General features: G+C 42.2%; 1 protein-coding gene and 1 pseudogene across 2 annotated transcripts in view; one reads left to right on the top strand and one right to left on the bottom strand.

Annotated features, from left to right (window-relative positions):
* Window positions 1-26,536, bottom strand: part of SV2C (synaptic vesicle glycoprotein 2C) — a 274,628-nt gene that overhangs the window by 149,752 nt on the left and 98,340 nt on the right. For both annotated transcript variants that reach the window (XM_010341067.3, XM_010341060.3), the window contains exon 3: window positions 9,447-9,627. In XM_010341067.3, coding sequence (XP_010339369.1) covers window positions 9,447-9,627 — 181 coding nt within the window. The remainder of the gene's footprint in view (window positions 1-9,446; window positions 9,628-26,536) is intronic.
* Window positions 10,463-10,525, top strand: LOC120365706 (small nucleolar RNA SNORD36; annotated as a pseudogene).

Below are 26,536 nucleotides of genomic sequence, written 5' to 3' on the forward strand. Positions count from 1 at the left end.
TCGCGCCATTGCACCCCAGCCTGGGTAACAAGAGTGAAACTCCGTCTCAAAAAAAAAAAAAAAAAAAAAAAAAAAGAAAAGAAAAAAAGAAAATTTGGTTATTTAAAAAATATTGATGTTTAAGTATATAATTTGTGGGGAAACCTGCATTGCTAAGCAAACAGCTTCAATTCAATTCCCTAATTCCTGGTTTGCTATCAGATTGGTGGCCTAACTGCCCAAAACTGTGGAGGTGTATGCATCCACAGGAGCAGACCTAGTACCACTGAGGGAAGTGGTGTAGTCATGGATCAGGATTTTAATACTGTCCTGAAAAAAATTAGCTATTGAGAGAGTTGGAAGAATGCCTTCCCATAGCATCTAAAGGTGCCATGAATAAAGACGACAGTGACCATTATGATGTTCTATAATAAATGATAAAAACATGCAGATGCATCTAGTCTCTTGCTGTATATATTTACTCATCCATTCCTGCACTCATCCTCCCACCCACCCTTCATTTATCCAGTATTGACCCTTTATCCCTCTATCCACCCCCTCACCCAGTCAAACTCTGGACCAGGCACGTCACCAGTTGTTGGAGGCACAGGCATGAAGCACACAGATTCCTGCTGTGGGCTCCACAGAGTGAATTCTAAAGGTACATATGGCTAATTTTTCACAATTACACACTGTGAGTCTGGAAGATCTTTTGCTCTGGTCCTTCTCCTTTGTGATCAATGGTACCTTTGCCAAAGGGTGTACTGGGAAACCAAGCATGTCCAAAAGGTCAGCCTTTTTGTTGGAAAGTCAAAAGCATTGCCTAAGACAGTGTTTTCCAGTAGAAAATGTGAGCTGAGCCACAGACATAGTTTAAATTTTTTCTAGAAGAGATATTAAAACAAGGCAAAAAAAATCACATGAAGTTAATATATTCATTTAACCCAATATACGCAAAATGTTATGTTAACATGTGATGAATATAAAACTATTGCGATATTTTGCATTCTTTCATATGTTCTAGGTCTTTGAAATGCACTGCTATGTATTTTACACTTACATCTCAACTTGGACTGGTCACATTTCAAATGCTTGGTAGCTACATGAAGCTAGTAGTTACTGTGTCGGACAACACAGCTCTTTGAAAACACTGACCCACTGTTTACAATTTGGGTTTGAGATTATTTTTGGATTAAAGATAATCTTGACTGTTACCTTATTTTACATTTTGGGAAAGGTCTTTTCATTTTGATGCTCTGCGGCCACAGATATTTTGGGATTCATCTGTTCAAACATGTATGAGCACTTATGATGTATACATTGTACGATAAGAAATCAGAGACATTTCTGGTTGAGTCTGAAGCACAGCACAGCCTGATGGTTATGAGTATAGGCTCTGGAGCCAGATTGCCTAGGTATGTAACCTGATTACATCACTTACTGTGTGACCTCAGGATAGGAACTTAACCTCTCTGTGCTTCAACTTCCTCATTTATGACATATAGTTAAGACACATGTATAATAAATAGCATCTTCCTCATCAGGTCACTAAAAAGTTCAAATGAGTCAATATTTACTAATATAAAGTGCTGAACACAGCATTTCTTATGGGGCAAGCACAATAGAGGTGTCTGATAAAATACATTTTAAAAATCTTAAACAATTATAAATGACTATATTTTTCCAACATTGTTTTTTAAGAGAATGACTACTTTGAAGGGAAAACCTCATAGCTCAGAATCAGACTAAAATTCAGAAGACTTGGGTGTCTGCTGAATGTTTGGAAGTAACAATCTGTGTCTCAATTTTCTAATAAAGGCACACTATGTTTACATGACTAATAATTTAAATAAATAGTGGAAATGAATGGGATGCTACACATAAAATACTCTGAAGAATTCTGGTTAATGGTGACCATTCCTACAAAGCCAAGGTATTCTTACTATAACTTAATATAGTTAATGAATGGATATTGCAAATGGCTACGAAGTACACATTTGGTAGGCTCTATTCACAGGGAGAAATGACTATGCTTTCACTTACAATATACAGACACGTTGAAATTTCATTTTAATTTCTGTTGCTGTTATATTTTTCTCCTGACCTTCCTGCTTAGCAGTGCCAGGCCCTCAGTGAGAAGCTCCCGACTCTCATATTGCCTGGCATCCAAAGTACTATCATTCCCATAATTAACAGTGACTGGATACAAATAATTTAATTCTGGGTCAAATGAAAATGAATCAATGGTGCCAACTCCATTTCCTCTCTTTCTAATTTTCTCTAACGAAACAGGGGAGGAAAGTATCTGTTTCTTGGTGTGAGATTCAGTTAGGAAAGTGATGGACAGATGAATAATTGGTGATGTCTTAATCCTCCTTCCCACAAAATACTATTGTCCCCAGGCAGGAAAATTTTTCATTGTACTGAATAAACATTTAAAGTCACACATAATATGTCAGCTGGACATATTTGTGTTTCTAAAAAGATATACTCGTGACTTGGTTTGATGAATTAAGGGGAAAGCACATTTGGAGACAATAAAATATAAACCCAAGTAGATCTCAGTTTAAAACAAGAACTTGGCCAGGTGCAGCAGCTCATGCCTGTAATCCCCACACTTTGGGAAGCCAAGACCAGGAGGATCACTGGAGTCCAGGAGTTTGAAACCAACCTGTACAATATAGGGAGACCTCATTTCTACAAGAAAAATTTAAAAATTAGCTGGGTATGGTGGCATGGCATGCATCTGTGGTCTCAGCTACTCAAGATGCTGAGGCAGGAGCCCAAGAGGTCAAGGCAGCAGTGAGCCACGATAACATCACTGCATTCCAGCCTGGGTGATGGAGCAAGATCCCATCTCAAAAAATGAAATAAAACAAAAAATAAAATAAAGTCTCCTTTAAATGCAGAAACAGTGCTGCTAATGATGCTTCAGCAATGAAATAAGACACAGTAACTGGAAATCTGTGGCATTTTTGATAAAATCAACACAAAGACAGGTAAACCTTGGATTTAGAATGTTCAGTTTATTTCTTTATAGAGTTACAAGTTTAAAATGACTTTAGTTGCAATTTAAGTCCTAGCTGAGCTATTCCTGGTTCCACCACTGCACTTCAATCTGCAAAATGAAAGGTCTATACTCTCTGACCTAGAACTTCTCTTTGTTCTAAAATTCCTAGTAAATGGAGCTGATGGGCAGTTCCTGTACCAATGTGGGGATTCTGCCGGCTGCTGAGGTCTGTATGAATTACGCAGTCCAGAACTGTGGAATTAGGCACGGGATGGATTGAGTGCCTGACTCACTGGGCCCACTGTGAAACAGACCTGAGCTAAATCACCATTGATTACCTGCCCTCCATAAGCCCCTGCTTTGACTGCTTGACCACAGTGACATTTTATGTCTCTTGGAATTAGTGTCAGTTTAGAGCCAGTGTCCACAAGCCCTGAGAAGTCTGATTATTTCCTTTTCTCCATGTGCACTCATTCTGGTAAAGGCCTTCAGTCCCTCTGGGGGAGCTGGGAGAAAGACTAACAATATAAACAGCTGTGTACCAAGACCCTTCCCCAAGGAGGCCCAGCCTCCCCTTCATTCGGTTGGTTCTGGGTCTGTAAACCAGCTCTAGTCTGGGAATGATGGAAGGACCATGACTCTGTCTTTTTGACTCAAGTTAGATTTTCATCCACTTGTCATAGAACTTTTCTACTTACACAAATCTGCTAAGAATTGAGAAAGCTTCCTATCTATTTCACTTCATGATTAACTAGCCAATGCCACAAATGGCTGCAAGTCAGACTATGCTGGCAGCTGCTTGAACTCCACTGTCTTTAACAATAACCACGCCTACCCTGCCATGGGCAATTAAGCCATGTAGAGGAACAGGACCCTTCTAGCCCTTTGGATTTTACATGCTGGTTGAGGAGAGAAAGCAGCACATTAAAAAGTAAATATTTTCAGGCATCTATCGTAAGTGCTGCCAAGGAGACCAAACAGGAAACTATGGCAGACTCACTGGGTGTGTGGTCTCAGGAAATGCCTCTGGGAAGCTGTGAGTGGGAGGACCCTGGTGGAAAGAACCTTCAAAGCAGAAAGGATGGGAAGTACTGCACTCCTAGGAAACGCGTGGACTGTGTGTGTCTGTGGGGTGGGGGTGGGGGTGCTCCGTGCACCAGTGGCCCACAAAAGAAACATTCCCAACATTTTGGAACGTTATTTCATCTAGTTTTTCTCAATTTAAAAACTGGATCAGATAGGGTTGGAGAGAACTGTTTAACTAAGTAGATACAACATGGTGTTTTATTTAAGGTCTGCGGGATAAGAATCTTAATTCTCTGGCTTAAGTTTTAATAAAGAAAGTTTAAATAAAAAGTGAAAATCTAAAACTTCAGCTGCTTCTGTGCTGAGTTCAGAAGTAATAGGAACGAAGGGTTTAAATATGACATGCCTTTGAAAACAAGACGATTTAAATGGAAATTTTCTTATTCATAATTTTATTATTTTTTCCTTCCTCTGTGAGATTCCCAAGCCCTTGTGACCTCACTTCAGGCTCTAATTCTTGGAAGGTGGGGACTGGAAGCTACCTGTCTGTACAGACTGTAAGCAGCTTGAGGTGGGACTTCACTATATGAATGAAAGGCCTTGCATGGTTCCAGTGGGCAGAGTAAGTATTACAATGTTTTTTGAGTTAAATGGGATTGGAGGAAAAAAGACTTGATGAGACCCCTCAGAGATTCAGAGACAGAGTACCCAGATAAACTCTAGAGCTGTTGAGAAACACCCTGGGTTGTGGAGGTAGCACTTCACAAAGCAAGCAACAGTAAAATAGCCTGTATACTTTGGTGAAGAGAAACTGCAATGGTCAATTTCATGTGTTCTTGGCTGGATTAAGGGATACCTAGATGCTGGTGTCTTACTCCATTTTGTTACTATAAAGGAATACCTGAGGTGGGGCAATTTATAAAGAAAAGCGGTTTATTTTGCCATGGTTCTGCTGGCTGGAAGATTGGGCATCTGGTGAGGGCCTCAGGAGGCTTCCACTCAGGGCAGAGGGCAAAGGGGAGCTGGCATGTATAGAGATTACGCAGTGAGAGAGGAAGCAAAAGACAGGGCTGGGAGGTGCCAGGATTGCTTTTAAACAACCAGTTCTCAGGGAACTAATCTATTCATGATAGATCCACCTCCATGACTAAAAACCTCCCACCAGGCCCCACCTCCAACACCAAGGATCAACTATCAACCTGAGATTTGGAAAGGTCAAACGCCCAAAGTCTAGCAGCTAGTAAAGCATTATTTTTGGGTGTGTGTGAGGGTGTTTCCAGAGGAGATTGGCATGCTATTTGGTAAACTGAGTGGGGAAGGTGTGCCCTCAGTGTGGGTGGGCACCATCCAATCAGCTGGGAACCTGCAGAGAACAAAAGGCAGAGGAAATTCGAATTCTCTCTCTCTCGGAGCTGGGACATCCTTCCTCTCCTGTCCTTGGACAACAGATCTCCAGGGTCTCTGGCCTTTGGACTGTGGGACTTGCACTGGCAGCCTCCTGAGTTCTCAGGCCTTCAGTCTTGGAATGAGAGTTATATCATCAGCTTCTCTGGTTCTGGGGCCTTCAAACTTGTACTGAGCCATGCTACTGGCATCTCAGCATTTCTAACTTGCAGGAAAGCCTGCCATGGGACTCTTCAGCCTCCATAATTGTGTGAGCCATTGCCTTAATTACTCTCCTCTCCTATCTACCTACCTATCTATCTACCTATCTATCTAATCTATCCATTCTTTCCCATTGGTTCTGTCTTTCTAGAGAATGCGGACCAATACAGATTTCTTCCCTCATTTTCCTTAATAACTTCATTTCTCAAGTCCTCTCAGCCACTGGATCCCACAAATCTCTGTAGAGGTTTTGCCACCTGGACTAAGGTAACTAAGCTCACATGACTTCCCTCTCAGCCCTGCCCCCAGCCCAGGTACTCACCACTTATTACAGAGATTAACTTGACTTATGCTTCATTTTACTTGCCATATTTTCTCCCAAATCTTTTGTCCCTGTTTAGGCCTTTCTGTTTCTTGCATGGGCAAGATTTGAAATTTAAAAGCCAGAACAGGGTCCCTTTCTGTCTCCTCCCCTGCTGTCACTCTGAGGCAGTCAGCACAGGACAGCTTAGCTAAATATATAGGAGGAGAAATAAAGGAAATAAGAAATGCCAAACTATGAGTGAGTGTTTCTAAACATTATCCTAATTTATCGTCTCTACCTTGTACTTTTTTCCTTTTTTAAAAAAATACATATATATATAATTGCACTTTAGGTTCTGGGGCACATATGCAGAACATGCAGGATTGTTGCATAGGTACATACATGCCAATGTGGTTTGCTGCCTCCATCCCCATCACCTATAACTGTCATTTCTCCCCATGTTATCCCTCCCCAACTCCTTACCTCCCATTGTCCCTCCCCTAGTCCCCCACAACAGACCCCAGTGTGTGATGTTCACCTCCCTGTGTTCATGTGTTCTCACTGTTCAACACCCACCTATGAATGAGAACATGTGGTGTTTGATTTTCTGCTCTTGTGTCAGTTTGCTGAGAATGATGGTTTCCAGATTCATCCATGTCCCTACAAAGGACACGAACTCATCATTTTATGGCTGCATAGTATTCCATGATGTATATGTGCCACATTTTCCTTGTCCAGTCTATCCTCGATGGGCATCTGGGTTGGTTCCAGGTCTTTGCTATTGTAAACAGTGCTACAATGAACATACGTGTGCATGTGTCTTTATAACAGAATGATTTATAATCCTTTGGATATATACCCAATAATGGAATTCCTGGATCAAATGGAATTTCTATTTCTAGGTCCTTGAGGAATCACCACACTATCTTCCACAATAGTTGAACTAATTTACACTCCCACCAACAGTGTAAGAGTGCTCCTATTTCTCCACATCCTCTCCAGCATCTGTTGTCTCCAGAATTTTTAATGGTTACCATTCTAACTGGTGTGAGATGGTATCTTAATGTAGTTTTGATTTGCATTTCTCTAATGACCAGTGATGGTGAGCATTTTTTCATATGTTTGCTGGCCTCATATATGTCTTCCTTTGAAAAGTATCTGTTCATATCCTTCGCCCACTTTTGAATGGGTTTGTTGGTTTTTTTCTTGTAAATCTGTTTTAGTTCTTTGTAGATTTTGGATATTAGCCCTTTGTCAGATGGGTAGATTGCAAAAACTTTTTCCCATTCTGTTGATTGCCAATTCACTCTAATGATGGTTTCTTTTGCTGTGCCGAAGTTCTTAAGTTTAATTAGATCCCATTTGACTATTTTGGCTTTTGTTACCTTGTATTTTTAAAACATCATCTCATTTGACCTTCACACCCCAAGGTAAGAATGCAAAGTCCTAATATCTTTCACAAAAGAAAAATCAGGCAGAAGAGCCTGCATGACTTTCCCAAGATGCCATGATAAAGGGCAGGAGCAGGGCACACCTGGACTTCTTGATTCCCAGCCCCCAGCAGTCCTGACCTGCTGGTTGAAGAATGATTTGTCTGCAGCAGGAATAAGGAGGGTATCAAGAATATATCTAAGTTGTCTCTGCTTTTATGTTGCCCTTAAATTCGCTTCTGGACAGTCCATTAGTTTGGCATATTTTGAAGCCACCACAATGGACCTTTTCTCTACAGACTGCTGGGATGACCATGTCACAACCCAGATTGGTGACTAAAATTGCCACAATAATGTGACAAAAGTCAGGTACTTTTGGGTCTTTAGATATTGCTTAAATTTCCCAAAAAAGATTGCAAACTGAAAGGACTGGAAAATTCAGCACCTCTGCTGTTAGTCTTCTCTTGACAGGCTAGTGGTATTACATCGATAATAAAAGGGAGAAGGAAGCCTGGCCTTTCTTGGTAGCAAGAATGTCTTATCCTATGAACCTACCCACTGAGAAGGTCCTTTAACAAATAGCTCCAAATAACATCTGGTCCTTCCTTCCTTCATTCATTCAATCATTCAACATTTAGGTCTGCTGAAACCCTGTGAGTACATGATCCAAAATCCAAGTCAGTGGCTCATGTATCCAGTCTTACAAGAACTGAGCACCAAGGGGCTTCCCTGTGGAGAAAAAACCCCTCTCCCCTTTCTCCGTTGCTACAAAGCAAATGACTGATTCTGAACATTTTTTTCCAAGAACAAAATACTTTATACTTTTCCAAACTCTCCAGCCATCTTGGTTTACTGAAATACACTGTCTTCACTCTAAGGAAAGTTCCTAAAATTTGTGCAAGTTAGTCCAGTAATTGCTAAGTGCTCACTGTGTGCTGAATGTAGCTATGAGGATCTATGGGAAATGCTACTATACATAATTAAGAAAGACATGCTATAGTCCTCTGACCTCTTTTCACAGAACTGTGTTCTCCCTTGTAGGTTGTGGTGGTGTATCACCAACAACCACAGCTGATAGCTTTTAAAGTTTATAAACTAGCTCTGCTCTCCTCATTTTCTTCATTAATTTCTAAAAATTGTATATTTTCGTACAGATTCATTTTATGTTAGATATCTTCAAAAAATGTCTCTAAGTTCTCAATCATGAATCAAAAATTATATATATATATATATACATATATATTTTTTTCTTTTTTTTAACTTTTCAGTTCAGGGGTACATGTGCAGGTTTGTTAGATAGGTAAACTTGGGTCATGGGGGTTTGTTGTACAGATTATTTTGTCACTCAGGTATTAAGCCTAGTACCCATTTGTTACAAAAATCTTATATTTTTACTAATGTTTTTCTTATTGAAACAAAGTTTCTCATATATTCCTTATTGAGCTATTAGGTTCTTCTATGCTTATGGATTCAATTAGTATAGTAATAAGTGTTTTAAGCGCTTTAAAGAAAATGACTATACCGTCAGCTACACTATACCACTGCATCTGGGTAATGGCACAACTTTTGTTAATTCAACAGAAGTCAGGAACTTACTAAAAGTTATGTCTCAAGGAGGCTTTCTGTCTAGTTAAATATGCCAATTTAACATAGATAAAAAAACAGCATTTATTTGAGACACTCTAATCCTGAATGTAAGAGCACACTCAAATGGTTCAAACCCTTAATTCATTCATAACAGGTAGGACCAGAGCGATTTCCTGCTTAAGTTAAATTTTCAGAAGCATATATGTATGGATATGTTCTACCATAGAAACGGCATTCCATTGAAAACAATACCCATCTTCTAGAAGGAAAACACTAAAACAATCAGCTATGAAAATACAGGTGTGCGTTCCCTTCTCTCCTGGATTTAAAGGTTGATAATTATATTTCTAAGAACCGGCATTGTGGCTTCTAGGGCTGACATGAGGATATGGAAGGAGATATGTGAAGGGATAATTTCCTGCTAATGAGGTTCTCTAGAGTGGAGAATGTGTTCAGTTACAAAGAATAAACACATTACTATAAAATATGAAGGAGAAAACCTTACCCGAATCCAGAAAGTAAGCGACAGAAGAGAAAGAAGCCATAACCTTGGACAAATGAAGAAAGGAAGGCAAAGAATCCGTTGACAGACATGCAAATCAGAAGAGACTGTTTCCTTCCCGCTTTGTCTGCCAGTCCTCCCCAGAAGAATGCCCCCACCATCATCCCGAGGTACACTATGCTGCCTGCAACACACAGAAAACAAAGAAACACATCAGAGATTGGGAGTCAATGACACATGTAACAGCAAGAGAACAAGGAACAAAATACACTCAGCATTTTGCATGGGAAAAATTTCCTTTAAAAATATCACCTTCAGGACACAGTAATCTGCTTTCAAGTTGAAGAGTAAGCTCTGTGGGCTACCGTCAGCCATGACCAATTGTATGGGCTGATGAGAAGTCATTTCCTTTACCATTGCATGTACAAGAAGACCAAATGGTCACGTTCCAGTCCATTATTGTGGGGATGGGTACACAGCAGACAGGTAAGAGAAATCACCATACAGAGCCATCCTTGCATGTGACCCACAGTCAAGTTACCTTTGGTCCAAATGACCAGCCTAGCACCATGACAGGGCCAAGATGGGAGACCAAGTGAAGGGCTCCCAGGCCACAGTGGATCCTCCAGACTGCTTCAAATCTGTGCCTATAGCTAATGACCTGGGCCAATGCCAGACTCTCAAGAACCCTCTAGAGGACTCCATGGGTTCTTACTCCGTGGTCCCTCCTAGAAGCCCTTGCTTTTGTGGGAGTTAGGAAAGGTGAATTTAGAGATTACACGAGTTAATTTTAAAATAGTTTCTAACTTTGCCCGTAAGAGAAGACTCTTTCTTGGAGTCAGGGGGTGAAAGAAAGAAAAGGACTTTAGTATGATGGGAAATAATAAATTTATCATGGTTGGCTTTGGTCCCTAAGGGCAACAAATGGAAAATCCAGAGTCAGATAGATATTGCTCTTGTCTTGATATATTACATACTTGAATTTTCTAATATACTTTCTTCTAAAGAAAACAGACCTTCGCCAATGATGGTTAAGAATTTTCACCTGAATTAACCATGTGGTCACATTTTATCTGAGGAAAAGGAAAAGTGAAAAGAATAAAAACAAAAAAATAGAAAAGCAGACCTGCCGTAGGCCCTGCCAGAATCTTTCTCAGGATGGAATAATATTCCATGTGGCAAATGTTAGTTCAAGAGGGTTTGTACCAGGGTGCAAAATGTCTAGGGGAGATGGTGTAAATAACAAACTAAGGTTTTTTTTTTTTGAGACAGAGTTGCACTCTTGTTACCCAGGTTGGAGTGCAACGGCGCGATCTCGGCTCACCGCAACCTCCACCTCCTGGGTTCAGGCAATTCTCCTGCCTCAGCCTCCTGAGTAGCTGGGATTACAGGCACGTGCCACCATGCCCAGCTAATTTTTTGTATTTTTAGTAGAGACGGGGTTTCGCCATGTTGGCCAGGATGGTCTCAATCTCTTGACCTCGTGATCCACCCACCTTGGCCTCCCAAAGTGCTGGGATTACAGGCTTGAGCCATCGTGCCCGGCCATCAAACGAAGGTTTTTTTGTATCTGGAAGTGGCACTAAGGAAACTGCTACTTCGTCTGTTTCTATTTCTACTTTTTCTGATGCTTTACCCAAGAATCATTTTCAAAGGCACATTCAAGATACTCTGCAGCATTTAAGTAAAAATGTAAAAAAACCACTAGTTTGTTTTTTGCTTTAGATTAGTTTGGGAACTATCTTAAACATTTACCCTAAAACTAGTTTGGTAAACACACAGTTAATGAAGCAATATGGAAAAAAAACTCTTGGCAAGGTTTCATGACCCTCACATCAATAATGCAGGGATGCTGTTTTGCAGATAGCTGAGTACACTCAGCTACAGTGAATGGTGAATGTTGTGAGCAATTGTAAAAGAAGACAAAATAAAAGCTGTCTTTATTTAGACTGGGGTACTACAGAGAATGGGGTGGTCAACCTTTGCTTGGGTGTGGAGGGTATATTTTTCTCTTTACTATGGTGCTGACTATGCACAGATCATCCTTCTCAATAGAGATTACTCATATCATGAGAGCCAGTGCGTGTCCAGGAGACAATTTAGAGAATGTATCGGTGCGGCATGAGGGATTCCAAAAGCAGAAGGATTCACCCAGGGAAATGCCTATGTAGCAGATCTCTTATTTATAGCATCAGAGGCTCAAGTTTGTCACTCATGCCTCTCAGAAGATAACCACTAGCTAAGCTTCTTTATAAGAATATCTATGTACTTCAAAATGCCTACAAATCAGAAAGTGAGCTTTTATAGATCAGGAGTGGCCTGTGGCTGCTGTGATCTAAAGACTTGGGAGCCTTTCTTAAAGCTCCAGCCCTGGGAACAAAGCTTCCCCCATCCCCTTCTTACATCCTTCAGAACTGCTCCGCCCCCCGTCCCCTTAGCCCCAGAGCCCTGTGGTAAGCCACCATGATGGCAACAGTAAACTAAGACCTCATGTGGTCCACCTGAATTATCTGACTACAGAAAGCATGGGCAACACGGAGACAAGCTGTCTGCATTCAATCAATAACCACGTATGATCTTTTAATGGTAATAGTAAACAGCCCCTGCTACTACTTTCACTGAGTGAGCATCTGTTTGTGCCAGGCACTCTTTGAGGAGCATTCCATATGTTGGTTCACTTAATCCTCATCACAGTCCTGAAAAGTGACTATTATTAATCCATTTTACAGATGAGGAAACTGAGGCTCAGAGAGATTATTCAACTTGATCTAACAGATACTGAGTGGCTAGCCAGGGTTGTGAAATGATGTTTCTCTGACTTGGAGGTGTTTCTCAGGGCTGATATTCCATTGCACCAGGCTCAACTGCCCTGGTCCCATTCAATGGGAAATCCTGGACTTGATCCAGCAACTGAAGAGTTAAAACCTGATGATACAGGGTAATGCTTAGAGCTATAAACATGTTATTTTGATCCCCTGGCTATCCTGGCTATCCTTGTTATTAATTATTTTGAATATTGCCACTGTTCTTTCTACCAAGCTCAACTTGGGAACCCCTGTTATGTGCAAACCAGGAACCAGGTGATGTGAAGCAAGGTCATTTTTTTTTTTTAAGATGGGGGTTTCACCATGATGGCCAGGCTGGTCTTGAACTCCTGACCTCAGGTGATCCACCCACCTCAGCCTCCCAAAGTGCTAGGATTACAGGCGTGAGCCACCGCACCCGGCTTGTGCAGCAAGGTCTGTAGCTGGGTGTTAGTTTCTGCTTGAGCTCAACCCTGCTGTGTTTAAAGATCTGAGATCCTGGGGCAATGCAGGTTAACCAAGATCCCTACTGCTCCCTAGACTATCACCATCCACTGCTTTCTGCATTCCTCCTACCACCCTGTCCCTGAAGGCATTTGAACTTTCAGACTCATGAGAGGGTAGGATTTATAGTCTGGGGAAAGTGGCTTATCAAAAACTAAGGCAGTGAAACATTCATGGCCTCCTGGGATCATATGATCAGGACAGAACCACGCAGAAATGTAAACTCATGTACCTGTGCTCCAAGTCATTGCTTCCTACTCTGTCAGGATGGCTTAAGGAGTTCATAAGTCAGAGAAGGGCACAGAGAGACACAAAACAAAATGAGCTCAAGCCTAGCTATGTTGTGTGTACCCCAACAGCAATGTAAATGGGAGCCAAGGGGCGGGAGTTGGCCACTCGTGGTTTCTGGGAAGATTTCACTAACAAGAAAACATCAGTGGAGAATCCGAAGGGTAAGAAAGATTTCAAGGTGGTATTAAATTCCTCCCAGACTGACATGGTTAGCATAAAAAATGTCACGTCAAACTGTATATTTAATTGCACTCTGTTTAAAAATATTTTTAAGATCTAAAGGTAGTAATCTTTTGTGACTACACTTAATTTGTATTGAAAATTGAACTGTTCCATTGGGCATACTATGGAAAGAATTAATCCAACCCAATAGCTTGAGACAAACACTGCACAATTAGAATCTTCAATTGTGGATTGTGTGATCTAATTAAAGCCAAACCTTTGAATGTTGGCAAAGGCATCAGGTGAGTAATTGTAATCACTCTGGGATTGTCAGAATATAAACTGTATTTCCTTCCCTGTTTGCATTCACTTTTCCTATTTAGCTTCGCAGTGTTATAAAACGGGGAGTCCTTGAAAACTCAGAGCAGAGATCACGTTGTGGACCATCGCCAGCCTTCTCTGCTGTCTGCGCCTTGAGATGCTGCAGATGGGTTGACTTAAAAGGCATCTTCATCCAAAGCCTTTCATTTTACAAGTGAGAAAACCAAGGTTGTCAGAAGCCAGAACTTTTAGATCCTCACTTCTCAAAGTATGACCCCTCAACCAGTGACACCAGTCACCCATCCCCTGCCCCAGGGAGTTTACTGGAAACGTAGACTCTCAGGCTCCACTCCAAACTCACTGACTCAAAGTCTGCATTTGAACAAGACCCCCAAGCGATCGGTATCCATCTTAGAATCTGAGAGTGCTTTCCAATAAAACAGACAGTCTTTCTAATACATTTTTAACTTAAAGTTTGTATTTATTTAGTGCATGTTTGAGGGGAGGAGACGAAGGCTACAGAATATTTTATCTCCAAAGATGTGAAACAGGTAAGACCTGCTAGATAAGCTGGAGCTCTCAAAAGGGCAAGCAGGAGCTGTGGACTTAGAAGCTGTCACCTCCTCGGGACCTGCCTTCCTTAGAACTAGAGACAGACCTTGCACTCAATTCCAGGACAGCGATGTTAAAAGAGGCCAGGCTGTGATTCCTGTATGCTTTCATGAATTTAATGAAGACTTTAATTCAGCTGGACTTTCAGGAGGTTGAACCTGACCTGAGAAATAAACTCAACCTACTCTTCCTACCTCAGTTTTGGTGAAGGCCATTCCTGGCCAGTCCAGCCTCTTAATCTTTCAGAAGATGACAGAAAGACCTCACGGATGACTTCCTCATTAAGTTATTTTCTGACATAAAGGCTGGTTTCATTTTATTTAATCATACCCTCATTTCCCCTGATAAAGATCACATTTACATTTCTGTCTCTTTGCTAAGCTGCTTTTGATTCTTTCTGACAGTCCCTAAGGGGACACGTCTTTCCCCACTAACACCATTTAAACCATATTCTAATAAAACAGAACAGTTTTAGGAAATGCTATGTAGTGTTTTTCTCATAGCAACTTTTAGCCCATCGGTTTTTAAAAATTGTTTTAAGCACTTCAGTTATCCATGGCTAATGCATTACTTTAGAATTCTTTGCACCATTTATTTATAAACTGATTTTCAATGAAAAACATTCTATATTGGTATTCTGAATTGATTGATGATAAAGCTTGGGTCTGTGTTCCTGCCCAAATCTCATGTCAAACTGTAATTCCCAGTGTTGGAGATGGGGCCCAGGAGGTGATTATGTCGTGAGTGTAGAGTTCCCTTTTGCTTTTCTTGTGATAGTGAATGAGTTCTCACAAGATCTGGTTGTTTATAAGTGTGTAGCACCTTCCTCTTCTCTCTCTTCTTTCTGTTCCAGGCATGTAAGACAGCCTGCTTCCCCTTCTTTCTCCTCCTTCTGTTCCAGACATGTAAGACATGCCTGGTTCCCCTCTGTCTTCCATTAGGACTGTAAGTTTCCTGAAGCCTCCTCAGCCATGCTTTCTGTACAGCCTGCAGAACTGTGAGCCAATTAAATCTCTTTTCTTTATAAATTACTCATTCTCAGGCATTTCTTTATGGCAGCGCAAGAATGGACTAGGACAGAAAATTGGTACGAAAAAGTGGAGGATTGCTATAAGGACATCTGAAAATGGGGAAGCAGTGTTGGAACTGGATATGGGCAGAGGTTCGAACAGTTTGGAGGGCTCAGAAGAAGATGAGATGAGGGAAAGTGTGGAACTTCCTAGAGGCTTTACAAATGGTTGTGACCAAAAGTCTGATAGCAATAAGGACAGTGAGTTCCGGGCTGAGGAGGGTCTCAGATGGAAATGAGGAACTTATTGGGAACTGGAGTAAGGGTCACTCTTGCTATGCTTTAGAAAAGAGACTGGTGGCATTATGCCTCTGCTCTAGGGATATGTGGAACTTTGAACTTGAGAGAGATGATTTTGGATATCTGGTGGAAGAAATTTCTAAGCCGTAAAGCATTCAAGATGTGGCCTGGCAGCTTTTTTTTTTTTAATTTTTATTTTCCCACAGGTTATTGGGGTACATGAGTATTTTGTTACATGAGTAAGTGCTTTAGTGGTGATTCCTGAGTTTTTGGTGCACCCATTACTGGAGCAGTATACACTGCACCACATTTACAGTCTTTTATCCCTCGCCCCGCTCTCACTCTTCCCCATAAGTCCCCAGAGTCCATTGTACCTTTTTATGGCTGAGTAGTATTCCATCAAATATATATATACCACACTTATATTTATATGAATGAGCAAAGTAATGACTCCAAACTGGGATTTATATTTAAAAGGGAAGCAGAGTATAAAAGTTTAGAAAATTTGCAGCCTGGCTATACTGTAGCAAAGAAAAACTCATTTTCAGGGGTGGGAATTAAAGCAAGCTGCAGAAATTTACATAAGACGAGTTGATTGCTAATAGCCAAGACAATGGGGGAAAAGGCTTCAAAGGCATTTCAGGGATCTCCATGGTGGCCCCTTCCACCAGAGATCTGGAGGCCTAGGAGGGAAGAATGGTTCTGTGGGCCTGTGCCAGGCCCAGGGCTTTGCTGCCCTGCGCAGCCTCAGGACACTGCTCCCTGCATCCTAGGTGCGCCACATCCATCTGTGGCTCAAAGGGTCCTAGGTACTCAGGCTGTGCTTCAGAGGGTGCAAGCTGTAAGGCTTGGCAGTTTCCATGTGCTATTAAGCCTGTGGGTGTGCAGAGTGCAAGAGTTGAGGCTTGGCAACCTCTGCCTAGATTTCAGAAGATGTGTGGAAAAGCCTGGATGTCCAGGTAGAAGTCTGCTGCAGAAGTGGAACCATCATTGAGAACCTCTACTAGGGCAGTGCAAAGGGGAAATGTGGGGTTGGAGACCCCACACAGAGTCCCCACTGGGCCACTGCCTAGTGGAGCTGTGAGAAGAAACCTACCATTCTCCAGACCCCAGAATGGTAGATCCACTGACAGCTTGCACTGTGTGCCTGGAAAAGCCATGGGCACTCAATGCCAGCCCTTGAGAGCAGCTATGGGGGCTGAGCCCCGCAGAACCACAGGGGTGGAGCTGCCCAAGGCCTTTGGAGCTCATCACTTGTATCAGTGTGACCTGGATGTGAAACATGGAGTCAAAGGAGATTATTTTGGAGCTTTAAAATTTAATGACTCTCCTGCTGGGTTTTGGAATTGCAGGGGTATGTAGCTCATTTCTTTTGGTTGGTTTTTTTGGTTTTGGAATGACAGTGTTTATCCAATGTCTTTGCCCCCAATGTATCTTGGAGGTAACTAACTTGTTTTTGGTTTTATAGGCTCATAGGTGGAAGGCATTAGCCTGGTCTCAGATGAGACTTTGTACTTTTGAGTTAATGCTGGAATGAGTTAAGACTTTGGGAGACTGTCGAGAAGGCATAATTGTATTTTGAAATGTGAGAAGGACATGGGATTTGAAAGGTGCCAGAGGCAGAATAATAAGGTTTGAGTCTGTGTCCCTGCCCAGATCTCATGTCAAATCATAATCACTAATGTTGCAGATGGGGCCTGGTAGGAGGTGACTGGATCATGGAAGATTTCTCCTTTGCTGTTCTTGTGATAGTCAGTGAGTTCTTTTGAGACCTGGGTGTTTAAAACTGTGTAGCACCTCCCTGTTCTCTCTATTCCTTCTGTTCCAGACATATAAGACATGCCTACTTCTCCTTTGCCTTGCACCATGATTGTAAGTTTCCTGAGGCCTCCCCAGCCATGCTTCCTGTATAGCCTGCAGAACTGTGAGCTAAGTAAACCTCCTTTCTTCATAATTTAGTCTGTCCAGGGTATTTCTTTACAGCAGCGTAAGAATTGACTCATACAATTGGTAATATCCATGAGGTGACAATCACAATCACTTTTTATATGGGGACCTTCTTAGGCTAAAACAAAATTTTTGAGTCAAAGAAAAATAAAAATTGATTTTTGTTGAATGACAAGAACATTTCTGGAAATCACTGAAAAGAATAATATGGACTGTCACATTAAATAAGGCTTTATTACCCAAATTATGCTTTATATCTTTTTAGACGTTATTATTCCTTTCACAAGAAGCAGGTGCATTTATTTTCCCAAAGGTAGTATTTCTTCCACAGATCTGAGGTACGTCCACAGTAGAGGCCCACTAATATACAATCTCTCCTTGACCAAACTCTAGTCTTTGGACTTCTCTTCTGAACTAGATTATGATGTGTGGACTTTTATGTTCATTTCTACATTGCCCAATTTTAGCAAGAATCCTGCCAAGTCAGTTTAGCCTGAACCCCTGACTCTAGATAGCTGGTTGTCTTCAACATCTGACCAGATTCCCCATTCTCCCCCATCCCCGAGACAAGGTCTGATCACCCTGGTCTGTCTTCAGCAAGAATCCAGTTAGGTCAGTTTACCCAAAATCTCCTTTACCCCCATGTTTCCTCTTGGTCATTTGCTGATGAGATTGGGCACGTTCAGGGTGGTTTGGCTGTAGACCCCCTCTTGGTAATTTTCTATCCATTAACTCTCCCATCCTGATCCTTGACTCTAAATTCACACCTTTCCTTTTCATATTAGGAGTTGAGCCTGATCTCTCTTCTCTACTGCAGAACCTATTGCAGTGGTCCCTACATCTGTTGTGATGGTTCTGAATAAAGTCTGCCTTACTGTGCTTTAACAACCATTACCAATAATTTTCCCTCTAATATTCCTTGGCCAGTTTTCATTTTATCAACTCAGTAAAGTAACCAACCCTCCCACAACCACATCAAGAACCATCACTTGAAGTGTTTTCCCTTCTCTCACCCATCTTCCTTCTGCTTCCATGAGCAGCACTTCATGCTTTGCAAGAGTTGGCTATGTTTGCACTCAGCTTGTTTATGCCAATTCTGTTTGTTATTAATTATGTATTTAATTTAATACAAATCACATAAAAATAAAATGAGTGTGAAAGGAAATGGGGCTATTTCTATGAAAGTGAATGTAAGAAAGACTTAGGGAAGATGACTTGCAAAAGAAAATCACTGCAATTTGAGCAATACAACTGTAAAAGATTGAGAAAAATCATTAAGATGAGGATCTTATGCTCAGATTGTGGCACAGGTGTCTTTAAGGTCTCATTCCACTTTAAAGAAACTTAAGACTAAAAATCAAAGCCACAGAATAACTAGTAATGCAAAGAAAACAACGGGGAACTCATTTGAAGAGCCCATCTCAAAGGAAAAGTTTCTAACTCTGCATCCAAAGATGGTCAAACAAATGTACGCTTATATTTAAACCCCCACGTTTACATACATATTTATATTTTGCATGTTTTCCTGTTTTTGCCAACTTTTCTACTAACCAACTAATTACCAGACCTAATTTAGTCAGGTAAGGGGTTTCTACCATGCCTCTGAAGACCCCTAAAGATATGCTTTGTGCTTAAAGAAATCAGGTTTGTATAAGCCACTGGAATAGTCACTGAAAATTGGTTTTTCTGATTACTAAAGGCAACACTAAAAATGATACCTTCTTAAAGTCAATTCTAGCACTCACAGTCCCCCTCTCTCCTATTTCCTCTAAGAAAGAGTCTTTTTTTTTTCATTTTATATTAGAAAAATCCCTGGAGTGAGGGTCAAGGAGCCCTGGACTAGTTCTAATCTCCCTCTAACTAGACTTAAGATCTCAGGCCAGTCTTCTAGCTTCCTCCTGTGTCAAATGCTTGCTTTAGGTTAGATGTTGGGTCACTTAGTCCTGCAAAACTGGCCCAGTCTTTTCTTTCTGTCTGCATGGGGGTAGGAGTGGGGTGTCTCTCTCCCTCGTTGGCTTCTTATGGACACTCCTCATCCACCTACTGATGTGTAAGCTTTCACAGCTGCTGCCCTGTTGTCCCTGCTCCTGGAACCCCAAAATGGTTGGCTGAGTGTGATCTTCCCTTGGCCAGACTCCATCAGAGTCCATAGAAGGCTGACTCCAGGGGCCACTGTTTTTCTCCAGCTGTCCCTGCCCCCACCCAAGATGCTAAGTAGGCTGTAACATCTCCTTGTTATCCACAATTTGCTATTTCTTATCATAACTGGTTGCAAATTCTGTGTCTGAATTACAAATGACAGCATGAAATCTTCAGTACTTGTTCTATTAAATTCTTCCATTAAAAGTGCTGAGAAGTGAACCCATTATTAAAGCAATGGGGGTTGAGATGGGGCGTTATTTTTGTAAATCAAATGCAGTATCCTTAATCTTCATTCTACTACCATTTACCACTGTAAACATTGGGTCAGATAGCAAATAGTCAAGAGCTTGGGCTCTTAAAACAGATGGCTTAGATCTGAACCCTTGCTCTACCAGTTCCTGGCTGTGTGATCTAGAGTTACTTAATTTCCTTGTGCTGTCTCAGTTTTCTCCTCGTATAGTGGGGCTAATAACAGTACCTACTTTACATGCTTTTGAGAGATTAAATGAGATATAGTGCTTAGCACTGTGTAAAATATACAGTTGTTCAATAAGCAATACTATCATTATTTTTGAGACAGAGTCTTACTCTGTCACCTAGGTTAGAGTGCAGTGATCTTGGCTCACTGCAACCTCTGTCTCCCAGGCTCAAGTGATCCTTCCACCTCAGCCTCCCAAATAGTTGGGACTACAGGTGCGTGCCACCACATCCAGCTAATTGTTTTTGTATTTTTGGTAGAGATGGCGTTTCACTATGTTGTCCAGGCCTGGTCTCTAACTCCTTAGTTCAAGCAATCCACCTGCCCTTAGCTCCCAAAGTGCTGGGATTACAAACCTGAGTCACTGCACCTGACCAACAATTATTAATATTACTATTGGCATCAGGTAAAGAGGAAAGTGAAGAAATAAAATAGCGATGGAAAAGAAAAAGCAGGAAAAAAAGAAGATGGCTCTGGAATGATAGAAAAAGTGAAATGACAACTTTTGATCTTCCTTAAGTTCTGAAAAGAAGACACCTGAAACAGCACTGAAAGAGTAATCTAATTTTCTAAATCCCAAAGACATTTTTTTTTTTGCAATTTGAAACTCTTTAAATACATAATTAATAGGTTTCTAGAACTGGTCCCTCACTTTGTTCAATTACTATTTTCAGTAGTCAGAGGTAGGGGCCATTATGTGTTCAAAAGCATCTATGGGCTTTCACAAAATCAAATAAAAGCAAAGAAAGTAATAATGTCAAAGGCATATGTACAAAGTGGGGGAAAACCTTTCTAATTTGCATGAGAGAATATTTACAACAGAAGTCAGCTCATCTTAGCTAGAAAGAACTGTAAATATCAGATGCAGTCTATAGGACATCTCTGACTTTTACATTCAGAGTCTGACATTTAAGTTTGCCGGTCCAGGCAGAGACTGAACATGGACAGATAATGCCATGTCAAGCAATAGTGCTCCTTGTTACCTAAGTTCACCTGAGTAATAAAAAGCACAGGCAGGAACAGTTTGGAGGGCTCACTCCAGCACTTTTCCTGAATCCAATGAGCAAACTGTAGAAGAGTCCTAATATCCATTCTCTAATGTCGTTCCTCAAATGGCTGCTGTACAACATGCCCATTGGACAAGGGAAGAGACAGTACAGTGTTTTGTGCATGTATGGCTCTGCAGCACCTCCACCCATGGTATTTGAAACTATTTTTAAAAAGTCTTAGAGATCAAGAACATTAAAGCGAGTCACTTTGTGGTGTACCATAGACATCATGTATCAGTTCAACACCAATGGGATCCCCATCTCTTGCAATGTTCTCCCACTCCAAGTTCTTTGCAGAGGGAGAATGGTGGTGATATGCTTTGGCTCTGTGTCTCAACCCAAATCTTACCTTGAATTGTAATAATCCCCATGTGTCAAGAGCAGGGTTAGGTGGAGATAACGGAATCCCTGTTCTTGTGATAGTGAGTGAGTTCTCACAAGATCTGATGGTTTTATAAGGCGCTTCCTGCTTCACTAAGCACTTGTTCTCTCTCCTCCTGTCCTGTGAAGAGGTGCCTTCCACCATGATTATTAGTTTCCTGAGACCTCCCCAGCCCTGTGGAACTGTGAGTCAATTAAAGGATTTTTTTTTTTTTTTTTTTTTTGAGACAAGGTCTTGCTTTGTTGCCCAGGCTGGAGTGCAGTGGCACAACCTTGGTTCACTGCAACCTCCACCTCCCAGGTTCAAGCCATTCTCTTGCCTCAGCTTCCTGAGTAGCTGGGATCACAGGTATATGCCACCATGCCCGGCTACTTTTTGTATCCTTAGTGATGGGGTTTCACTATGTTGGCCATGCTGGTCTCAAACTTCTGACCTCAGGTGATCGGCCCACCTCAGCCTCCCAAAGTGCTGGGATTACAGGCATGAGCCACTGAGCCCAGCCACTCTCTTTTCCTTATAAATTACTCAGTCTCAGGTATTTCTTCATAGCAATGTAAGAATGGACTAATACAGTAAATTGGTACTAGGCAATGAAGCACAGCTCTAAAGATACTAAAAAATGTGGAAGCTACTTTGGAACTGGGTACCAGCCAGGGGCTGGAACAGTTTGGAAGGCTTAGAAGAAGACAGGAAGATGTAGGAAGGTTTGGAACTTCCTAGAGCTTGTTAAATGGCTTTGATCAAAATGCTGATAGTGATATGGACAATGAAGTCCAGGCTGAGGTGGTCTCAGATGAAGATGAAGAACTTCTTGGGAACTGGAGTAAAGGTCACTCTTGCTATGCAAAGAGACTGGTGGCATTTTGCCCCCTTCCCTAGAGATCTGTGCAGCTTTGAACTTGAGAGAGATGACTTAGGGTATCTGGTAGAAGAGGTTTCTACACCACAAAGTGTTTGAGAGGAAGCAGAGTATAAAAGTTTGAAAAACTTGCAGCCTAATGATGTGATAGAAAAGAAAAACCCATTTTCTGGGGAGAAATTCAAGCCTAGTGCAGAAATTTGCCTCAGTAACAAGGAGCTGAATGTTAATCACCAAGGCAATGGGGAAAATGTCTCCAGGGCATGTCAAAGAACCTCATGGCAGCCCCTCCCATCACAGGCCTGGAGGCCTAGGAGGGAAAAATTGTTTCATGTGTGGGGGCCCAGGGCCCCCCTGCTCTCTGCAGGATGGGGACATGATGCTCTGAATCCCAGCTGCTTCAGCTCCAGCTGTCGTTAAAAAAGGCCAGAATATAGATCAGGCTATTGCTTCAGAGGGCACAAGTCCTAAGCCTTGGTGGCTTACATGTGGTGTTGGGCCTAGGGATGCACAAAAGTCAAGAATTGAGGTTGCCTAGATTTCAGAGGATGTATGGAAACTCCTGAATGTCCAGGCAGAAGTTTGCTGCAGGAGCAAAGCTCTCATGGAGAACCTCTGCTAGGGCAGTGAGGAAGGGAAATGTGGGATACAAGCCCCCACACAGAGTCTCCACTGTGGTACTGCCTAATAGAGCTGTGAGAAGAGGACCACCATCCTCCAGCCCCCAGAATGGTAGATCCACCAACAGCTTACACCAGGTGCCGGGAAAAGCTGCAGACACTCAATGCCAGCCCATGAAAGCAGCCAGGAGGAGGGCTGGAACCTGCGAAGCCACAGAGACAGAGCTGCCTAAGGCCATGGGAGCCCACCTCTTGTATCAGTGTGACCTGGATGTGAGACATGGAATCAAAGAAAATCATTTTGGAGCATTAAAGTTTAACTACTGCCTTATTGCATTTTGGACTCACATAGGGCCTGTAGCCCCTTTGTTTTGGCTAATTTCTCCCATTTGGAATGTGTGTATTTACCGAATGCCTATACCTCCATTGTATCCAGGAAGTAACTAACTTGTTTTTGATTTTACAGGCTCACAGACAGAAGGGATTTGCCTTGTCTCAGATGAGACTTTGGACTTGGACCTTTGGGTTAATGATGGAATGAGTTAAGACTTTGGGGGGACTGTTGGAAGGGTATGATTGTGTTTTGAAATGTGATGACATGAGATTTGGGAGGGGCTTGGGATGGGATGACACACTTTGGCTCTGTGTCACCACCCAAATCTCACCTTAAATAGTAATAGTCCCCACATGTCAAAGGTGGGAGTAGGTGGCAATAACTCAATCAAGGGGGTGGTTTCCTTCATGCTGTTCTCATAATGGTGAGTGAGTTCTCATGAGATCTCATGGTTTTACGAGGAGCTTCCTCACTTTGCTCAGCATTCATTTTCTCTCCTGCTGCCCTGTGAAGAGGTGCCTTCTGACATGATTGTAAGTTTCTTGAGACCTCCCCAGCTATGCAGAACCATAAATCAATTAAACCTCTTTTCTTTATAAATTACTCAGTGTTAGGTATTTCTTTATAGCAGTGTGAGAAGGGATTAATACAAGTTGTAATAGACTAAACCCAATCTTCAATAATCCCAATCACTGACCCAGCAAATGAAGCAGGTGATCATTAATTCCATAGCTTTTGCTTGAGCTCCTGCTATAAACCAGGCATCTTGAAAGGTATGAGTGGAGGGAGGGAGGAGAGGTCCATAAACATAAACAGGACATGGCTTTCACTCTCCAGCAGATCACAGCTTAGTGCAGCGAGGTTTCAGATTCTGGCTGCTCATTAGAACCATCTGAAGAGCTTTAGAAAAAACAAAACACTGATGCCAGGCCACACCCAGAGGTTCCTTATGTATTATTTGCCATTTCTTCTCTCTCCAAGAGGCAATGTGAAGCTTAACACCAAGGTTCTGGCATAGGGTTCAGATGAAAATATTTTTTAAAAGCTTTCCAAGCAATTCTAATATGAAGCTGGGGCTCTGAATCTTTGGTTTCCTGGAAGATTAAAAACATGCAAAAAGTAATTACCACAAAATGAAACACGTGCTATAATTAAGGTCAGTACATTATGCTTAAGGGGAAAAACGAAAAGACTACTTAATTAGTTCTAGAGAATTCTGAAAAGCCTCACATAGAGGGTGATGGTTGTACTGGGTTTTGAATAATGAATAAGAGGCCTCCAAGTAAAAGGCACTCTCTGAAGAAAGTTCCAAAGGAGGGAAGAATATCATCTTCAAAGGTTTGGAGGTGTGTCAGAGCACAGCACACTAAGACTCTAGGTAGTTCAGGATAGACAAAATGTGGAATTCATGGGTGTGGGGAGAGTGGCAAGAGAGAAGCCTGGAGGAGAAATTGGAGTCAACCCGAGGAATTGGGATTTATCCTTTGGGCAACTGAAAAACAGACCAGATATTATCTGTACCTGAAAATATCATTTTAGCAACTGTGTAGGGCAGGTGTCCCCAAACTATGGCCCGCGGGCCGCATGCGACCCCCTGAGGCCATTTATCCGGCCCCCCGCCACACTTCAGGAAGGGGCACCTCTTTCATTGGTGGTCAGTGAGAGGAGCACAGTATGTGGCGGCCCTCCAACGGTCTGAGGGACAGTGAACGGGCCCCCTGTGTAAAAAGTTTGGGGGCCGGGCGCGGTGGCTCAAGCCTGTAATCCCAGCACTTTGGGAGGCCGAGGCGGGTGGATCACGAGGTCAAGAGATCGAGACCATCCTGGTCAACATGGTGAAACCCCGTCTCTACCAAAAATACAAAAAATGAGCTGGGCATGGTAGCGCGTGCCTGTAATCCCAGCTACTCAGGAGGCTGAGACAGGAGAATTGCCTGAACCCAGGAGGCGGAGGTTGTGGTGAGCCGAGATCGCGCCATTGTATTCCAGCCTGGGTAACAAGAGCGAAACTCCCTCTCATAAAAAAAAAAAAAAAAAAAAAAAAAAAAAAAAAAAAAAGTTTGGGGACGCCTGGTGTAGCGGATAAACTGCAAGGAGGAAAGATGGAGAGATGGGGAGGGTAGAGGGGGTGATATGCTTTGGATATTTGTCCTGCCCAAATCTCATGCTACTTGCAATTTAATACTAGATTTGGGTGGCCTTGAGAACACAAACCCCAGTGCTGGAGGTGGGGCCTGGTGGGAGGTGTATGGATCATGGGGGTGGATCCTTCATGGCTTGATGCTGTCTTGCTGGGTGCAGTGGCTCACACCTGTAATCCCAGCACTTTGGGAGGCCGAGGCAGGCAGATCACCTGAGGTCAGGAGTTTGAGACCAGCCTGGCCTACATGGTGAAACCCCATCTCTACTAAAAATACAAAAAAAAAAAAAAATTAGCCAGACATGGTGGCAGATCCCTGTAATTCCAGCTACTCAGGAGGCTCCATTAAACCTGGGAGGCAAAGGTTGCAGGGAGCCAAGATCACACCACTGCACTCCAACCTGGGCAACAAGAACAAGAATCTGTCTTGACAGGAAAAAAAAAAAAAAAAGATTGTAGGTTCTCATGAGATCTGGTCATTTATGTGGCACCTTCCCCTACACTCTCTCTCGTGTTTTCACCATGTGATATGCCTGCTCCCCACCTCACCTTCTACCAAGATTAGAAGCTTCCTGAGGCCTCCTCAGAAACAGATGCCATTCTGCTTTCTCCACAGCCCGCAGCATCAAGAGGCAATTGACCCTTTCTTCATAAATTACTCGCTCTTGGGTATTTCTATACAGCAAGGCAAGAATAACCTCGCACAAGGAGGGAGAAGGGCTAGCAGAACTAGGGGAGGTCACTGAGTCTCCTGAAGTGCCTGGAGCACAGAATTTCAGGAGGCTTCACTCTCAGGTGCTGGCCCTGAATGTGCACAACTCTGAGAGTGAGTGCTTTCTTTCATCTGGCACCCCAGGCACCTTGCGCTCCTCTAGTCCTGACCCTGGAAAAAAGACCAGCTGAAGGAACATCCCTGAGCAGATAATTCCAGTAGGCCAGGGAAGAAACGATGGCCACCTGGTAAGGCTGGGAAAAGAGAGCAGGCTTGGAGAAGAGAGAAAAGGCGGCAAGTATTTTAAGTTATCAGAGTTCATAGCTGTTGTAAACTGACAGGTGAGGCAAGGAAGAGCTGAAGTCGACATTAAGGATTCCAGTTTGGGATAGGTTATAACAAAATTGATAAAGAAAGGAAATATAAG

The sequence above is a fragment of the Saimiri boliviensis genome, chromosome 1 (genome assembly GCF_048565385.1).
Source record: "Saimiri boliviensis isolate mSaiBol1 chromosome 1, mSaiBol1.pri, whole genome shotgun sequence".
Classification (NCBI taxonomy): Eukaryota; Metazoa; Chordata; class Mammalia; order Primates; family Cebidae; genus Saimiri; species Saimiri boliviensis.